General features: G+C 27.0%; 2 protein-coding genes across 2 annotated transcripts; one reads left to right on the top strand and one right to left on the bottom strand.

Moving 5' to 3' along the window:
* Window positions 1-1,250: 1,250 nt before the first annotated feature.
* LOC106785239 (transmembrane protein 43 homolog) lies at window positions 1,251-3,356 on the bottom strand. Its single transcript, XM_014745520.1, has 6 exons — window positions 3,090-3,356; window positions 2,846-3,028; window positions 2,546-2,778; window positions 2,158-2,458; window positions 1,877-2,082; window positions 1,251-1,748 (listed from the first exon to the last, which is right to left on the bottom strand). Exons 1-6 carry the CDS (start codon window positions 3,102-3,104, stop codon window positions 1,469-1,471), a joined length of 1,218 nt encoding a protein of 405 aa, XP_014601006.1. The 5' UTR covers window positions 3,105-3,356; the 3' UTR covers window positions 1,251-1,468.
* A 254-nt stretch (window positions 3,357-3,610) lies between these two features.
* LOC106785180 (thiamine transporter 1-like) lies at window positions 3,611-7,129 on the top strand. The gene is made up of 7 exons (XM_014745410.1): window positions 3,611-3,679; window positions 4,270-4,468; window positions 4,559-4,943; window positions 5,155-5,571; window positions 6,165-6,357; window positions 6,422-6,560; window positions 6,673-7,129. The coding sequence occupies exons 2-7, from the start codon at window positions 4,346-4,348 to the stop codon at window positions 6,886-6,888; spliced, it is 1,473 nt and encodes a 490-aa protein (XP_014600896.1). The 5' UTR covers window positions 3,611-3,679; window positions 4,270-4,345; the 3' UTR covers window positions 6,889-7,129.
* The last annotated feature ends 174 nt before the right edge of the window (window positions 7,130-7,303 follow it).

Genomic DNA, 7,303 nt, shown 5'->3' with positions numbered 1-7,303 from the left:
AAAGGTACAATGAATATTATAATGGACTATTACAAGTGTGCAAAATTTGAAAAAAATCGAATGGTGGCTTGCCTGACTATTCCCTGCTTAGTTAACAAACTGCTAATCTTCTGTCTATTCTCTCTCTCTCTCTCTCTTTCTCTCTCTCTCTCTCTCTCCCTCTTTCTCTTTATATATATAATATATATCCTATTGTCTTCATTTTTAATGTAAGTGAACGAAAATCGTTGATAGAGAATAAATCATAAATTAATAATGGAAATTAGCTCTTTCCATTCAAAATAAATTCTTTTGAATTTTTACAACTAGGAATATTTTCAATATATATATTGTTTGGTAACGATGCTAGTTTATATCGACTATTTCTGTCGACAAAAATTTCTATAGCTGTATACTCGAGATAAACGTGATTCAACCGAGTTAAAATCACGAACGCATTGTGCTTTCAAAATCACGAATAACGAGTAACATAATACGCACAGTCTGGTACAATGGCATGACTGTTCGTCGCTGATACGACTGAATCGAGAGTCGGGTATAATGCAATTTCCTGAAACAGCGTCCGTAGATATCAAACGTGCAAAAGAGAAAGAAACCAAAAGAGAGAGAGAGAGAGAAAATGAGAAAAGAGAGGAGGAATCCGGGTAATATTCAGTTCATTACAAATCCGTGCTATTCCGGGCCAAGTTTGTAAAGGGTTGCACAGCTGTGCATTTTCCTTGCATTGTGCAGACATCGGCTTGGTCGATGTTTTCCTCCTATTTTTTTTTTACCTTCCTCCTTTTGCCTAGTTTCCTCTTCGTTGCAATATCTTAACGTAGCTATCGTTGAAATGAATTTATATTAGGATATTATGAAATCAGATATATATATGCATAGATACCTATATATACCACATACATAAATTTAGATTTCTTACTTTATCAATTTGTTGAAAATTTGTTTATTTAGATATATGATTCTATTTCTATAAAGAGGAAAGTGATATATAAGTTATTTTATTCAAAAAATATTATTTAAGATTTAAATTTTATCTCTGAAATATGTTAGTCTTTTAATAATTTTTCTAAACGTTTTTGCTAATGCATAATTCAAAGAAAATATACTTAATTTAAGTTCATTGATCAAATTATAAGTCAATGATCAATTAATAGACATTCAACGCCATCTTATACTGATATTCTTAACCAACGTTGAAACTGCTTCTGGTAATAAACTACTTTTTTTATGTTATCAATACGTATGTAATGTATATGTTGCATAAGCTGATGTATTTCACATTTTTTTACATTTGATAATAAGTATTTCTAAAACATTATAGCTATTTTATAATACAAAAGTTTTATTTTAAATATTTAATAAATAACTATATATATAAAATTAACAATGAAATTCACATTCTTTGGTAAAACTAAAAAAAGTATTGTAAATAGATATGCTATACATTATTGATATTTCCAGCATAAGACTATAATCTTCTATAATTATCACGTTGTTGCGATTGAGATGCTGTTAAAGTTGAATAAATAAAAGGTAAAATTGAAGCTAAAGCTAAGCACAGACTAATTACTGGTCGGTACCATACCCATGCCAGACCAATTACTAATAAACTAATGGACATGGAAACGGACATTGTTAATGACTCAATTGCTATTATTCCACATAAAAATGTAGAATTAAGTATTACTGTTCTCAATATATTTGCCAAACAAGTTGCCGCCAAAAATAGAACTAACCATCCAAGTCCTCTGAAATTAGTTATGCATTTTCATACCAAAAAAATGTTTCTTAATAAATAATTTTATAAGAATAAAACACTTCTTAAATAAAATATATAAAAATATTTAAATAAAATAATTACTATAAAAAAGATTACCTGATACTCCAAGTTCTCCAATAATTGTGCACGTGTTCTAAATGAAACATTTGATCTACTGTTATTTTGTGTTTCCTTTGAAGTAAAATATCTTCTCCATGTGATGTAGTATAAGGAACAATAACTCCTTTCTCCATCATTCCAACAACGGAGTAAATATCACCTTGTTTCCCTGCATAAGAAAATTGTATTCTAATATCTCCAACCTATAAAAAAAAACAAAAAGAAAACAATGAATATATTATACAAACACAAAAATGCACTATTTATTATGGAGATACCTGGGGATTCCACAAGTCTGTGCTATGATAATATAATCCAGAATGCATTTTGATATCTTTTCGTTCTGGTCTTTCATCGCTGGTAATCTCAACAAATTCATTAAATTTCTTCTTTAATTCAGATCCAAGAATAAAAGCTCCAATTTTAACTTCGTTAGCAGTTTGTATTTGACTTTTGATTGGCATTTCTTTTGGATTATGGTGACCGGTTCTAATATAGAAATGATCAGAATCTACAAGCTTATCCTTCCATTCTGTCGTATAATAATAATGTTTCTCATCTTCTGTCACTCCGCCAAAACTAAAATAGTATTTTAATTTAATGGTATTTCTACTTACATTAAAGAATATTTATAATCAATTATATTCAACGATCAAATACAATTACCTTCTTTCTTCTTCAATTTCGACCCATTGATACATCTGTACTCTTCTTTTTAATTTAACGCTTGACACAATAATGCCATAATCAGGTTCAGTCAATGGCTCCGATATGGATAATTGCCCTGAAATATGTATTAGCCGGCCTTCAAATTCAGGTAACAACTTAAATGGATTTGAAAGTACTGCTACATTCCGTAAAGCTTCGTCTAAAGAATATGCTACTTTTACTGCTCTTCCCTGAGAACAACGCAAATGTATTCATTATACAAGTTTGATTAAAAAACATGATTTACAAATTACATACCTCGTTCCAAAACAACAGACACATGCCAGTCGCAAATAAAATAGATCCAATAATTGCAGTTAACCATGATTCTCTAAACTGTTCTAAAACCGACATTGGAACATTTATAGGTGAAGGTTGTCTTCCATTAATCCGATTTGGGTGTATTGGTTCAACATTTGCTCTTTGCTGTTGTCCATTTTGCTACAAAAAATATAATTAATTAATCAAGAACAATACTTTAATAAATATTACTAATACTTACATTTGCACGATACATCTCCAATATTCATAAAACATGATAAACATTCGACACAATTTTATTTAACATTCTCCATTTTTAAGGAATATTAAGGCCAAAAAAGTATGCATATTATGTATGATATACAAACACAGACAGACAGATGTATACATAAATTTCACTACAGGATCGAATATGAAATGTCAACAATTTTAAGTTTTATTTAGTCAAGTTCTTGTTTTTTATCCAATTACATCCAATCATATGTTTGAATCTCAGGGAAAAGCAAATTTTTTCATTGGTTGCTATTGTTGTTATTGAGATGTAACATACTTTAATAGACAATCCACAATTAAATCAATTACTTGATATTTTGTATTCGTTTATATTTTTTAAGAAAATGTATTTTTTTGAGAGAGAATCTTATTAAGATTATACATAAGATACAGAAATTGTATCAACACATGTAGTAGTATTCTGAATGTCTAGATGGCGACAAAAACAAGTTTAAATACCAGTTTATCTTACTACATACTGTGTACAATCATAGGACTAAAGGTAACTCGTGCTGTCGTCTATCAGTGCTCAATGGATCATACCTCGTTGAACACGAGGTAAGTGAAGAAGTAGAGCCTTATCCGGTTAATTTATTAATTGGTACTTAATTAAACATAATACACACGAATGTGACATAACAGAACATTTTTATATGAGATAATACAATTTTAATTGAAATTACTTTATTGACATGTAATATTTTAAACGTATTATATTATATATTACGTTAAAAATGTATTTCCAAGGGGAACACAGTATTAATAATTCTTATTAGCATAACAAATTAAATGATTGATATTGAAATAAAAAATGGTAATTTAATATAAATCTGTTTTAATAATTCCATATTCAATATATAATTTGTATTAAATTGTTTTGTTTGTTCAATTTATCGAGTTTTATCTGTGTTATCTCTTTATCTTGACGATACACGCGAGAAAGATTTTGTGATGATCTTTTAATTTTAAATTTATTTATTAATTTTTTGCTCAATTCTTTTAAAACTTGTCTTTATAAATTGTTAATAATATATTTCTAATTAAATATACTAAAGTATATTTCTTATTATGTATTTTTTATCATTAATATAAAACTTTAAATGTATTTGATTGCTTTAAATATATACAAACAATCTATATATTTCTAGGTATAACAAAAGTAAATAAAATATTTAATGTTACATTTTCTAACAAGTACAAAAAATAAACAATATATTTTTTACAATGCATTGGAGGAAGATATCTCTCATTCTATGTATGTTTGGAATGTTAACAAACTTCAGACCATCAGAATCATTTATAACTGATTACTTAACAGGACCATGGAAGAATTTTACAATAACAGAAGTTTGTGAAATTACACAATCAAAATTTAAATCTATTATTTAATACTTACTCTCAAACAGTTTTAATGACATGTATATTATTAACTTTCAGGTAAATCAAGATATTTATCCAGTTAGCACATATTGTTACTTTTTAACTTTAGTGATAATATTTTTGATAACTGATTTTGTAAGATATAAACCTATTATAATACTGTGTTCCATTTCTGGATTTATTACATTTTTTGTACTAATACTTGCAAAAACTATAATAGTAGCTCAGGTCGTTGAATTCTTTTATGGCCTGTTTCTTTCTTGTGAAGTGGCATATTATACGTACATTTATGCAAAAGTTGATAAAGAGCATTATCAAGAAGTGACAGGTCATACAAAAGCAGCTACCCTTGTTGGACGATGTATGGGTGGAATCATAGCACAATTAACATCTTCTTTTCATATCTTAGATTACCATCAGTTGAACTATCTCACTGCTGCAGGTATATTAACAAATTTTAATAATAACAATTTAAATCTATTATGAACAATATTATCGGCAGACCTATATCATCAAATATATTTTTAATTATTTTTTATATATCTTGATAATTTCGATATATACAATAAGATTAAATTTATCTCTCTTCCTCTATCACAGATAAATCAATGATAGATATATTGATCAACGAAAAAACATATTTTTTTTTTCAGCTTTTGCATTTGCCACATTATGGACATTTTTTTTACCATCCGTGGGACAATCTATTTATTTTCATTCAACTATTCATAATCAAAATATTCAATCCACATCATCAACAGATAACGTGAAATCACTTGAAGATAATAATTGTCATGAACTTAATCTTAGAAAAAAGTCGAACTGTGATTCTGCGAAGATAAATGTTACCTCTAGGTCTTCCAAAGTAAAACGTGCTTACGCACTATTATGGAAACATTTTTTAAATGCGTATACACATGGTGATGTCGTAAAATGGTCCATGTGGTGGGCATTATCAACCTGTGGCTATTTACAAATAACCAGTTATGCCCAGCTTGTATGGCAAACGACTGTTAAATCTTACGACGAGATTTATAACGGAGCAATAGATGCCATTTATGCAATAATTGGTAAATATATTACCAATTTTATATTAATATCTACAAAAAAAAATAAAGATATTGTTTCTAATGGGACACTTCGAATTAACGATAGCCTTTTTGCGTATGTCAAATATATACAAAACTCATGCAGTATACAAACTTATTTTCTTCTTTTTTTTTTTTAAATTCATTATCCTGACGCATTCTTAAAGCGATTACCAATATATGCTGAACTTTGTTTATCGTTGGTATCTATTTACTTTTAGATTTGTATAATTGTAGATATTGCTTCTCGTTAAAGGTTTAAAACACATATAGAATCATTTATTAACTTCAACTTAACATCCAAAGTGCTTAGATAAATTGAAAAAATAGTTTTTCTTTACTGTTATTGGCTTTAATTGAGGTTTCACTATTTAAGTAAAAACTTTAAAGAAAATGTTTTGCCACACACAGCTAAAATTTTATATATATTACATTATTTTAATAATTAAATTTAATATGCAAAAGGATTGCCGTCAACTTGAAGTATAAATGTTAGAAATTAATGAACTAAAAAAAATATAATCAGTATATTATTGTATGCATGAAACTATTCATAAAATAAAAATTCTCATTAGGTGCTTTGACCGTTTTTACTGTTGCTAAAATACCATTGAATTGGCCACTGATAGGAGATATAATGTTAACAATATTTGCACTTATGGAAGGTGGTTTAATCATATTATGTTCCTACAGTTATAATATTTGGGTACAATACGTCGCTTACATAGTATTTGGAGTAATTTATCACACTATGGTCACTGTTGCAAGGTAATTCTTATTTAGATTCAAATATTTATATAATTTGTATATTTTATATTTTGTTATTTTATAGCTTTGAAGTTGCGAAATATATATCCGAAGATAGTTATGGTTTAATATTTGGTACAAATATCTTTTTTGCATTATTATTCCAAAGTTTGTTAACGTTAATAGTTATTAATGGCAATCTTGGAAAGGATATCAGATCGCAAGTAAGAAGATACATATTGAATTTCGATATTATTAATCTAATAGATAAAATTGTTTTTATATGATAAGGATTTTATTACTTTATCTTAAAATAATTCATTTTTTCTGTTTCAGTTTTTTATTTATGGCTGTTATTATGTTATTTTGGCTGTGATATTTTTAATAATAGCTATATTTGCAATGATAAAACATTTTAAAAGTGGTAATAAGTTTAAAATATGGTTAAATAATAAGAAAACCCAAAAAACAATAGAAAATATAGAAAACCAAGAATCGCTTGGTACTCGTACAAATTCTACGGCATCTAACAATGTTATTTTATCTTCTTAATTAAGTAAATATAGTAACTATAGAAAAAAATGTAGAATATTATTCTTAAAGATTGTATTTCTTTACGTATATTCGAAGGCAGCTTACTATTTCTCGATTTTAGTATAAACAATTTTATTATTCTAACGTATAATAATAGAATAATATAGACCCGACGTATCTGATAGTATTGAATAAATGTAAGAAGGCGTTAATAGAAAGGTCCTTTTTTTAATAGAATAATATGTATTATAACAGAGTATTATATGTGTATTTTTTAATTGTTAATTATATATTTTATAATTGTTAATTATATATTTTATTTGAATAATGAGTGAATATATCATTTCATCCTGAATGAAAAAAATGCAAAAAAAATAATGCATCATAAAAGAATTTGACGATATCATTTATTGAGGCAAATATTAAATGTCAA

This window comes from Polistes canadensis, unplaced genomic scaffold (assembly GCF_001313835.1).
Source record: "Polistes canadensis isolate GaletaPanama2010 unplaced genomic scaffold, ASM131383v1 scaffold_46, whole genome shotgun sequence".
In the NCBI taxonomy this organism is placed as follows: domain Eukaryota; kingdom Metazoa; phylum Arthropoda; class Insecta; order Hymenoptera; family Vespidae; genus Polistes; species Polistes canadensis.
The sequence above is the reverse complement of the archived record's forward strand: the minus strand, read 5'-3'. Positions and strand labels throughout refer to the sequence as shown.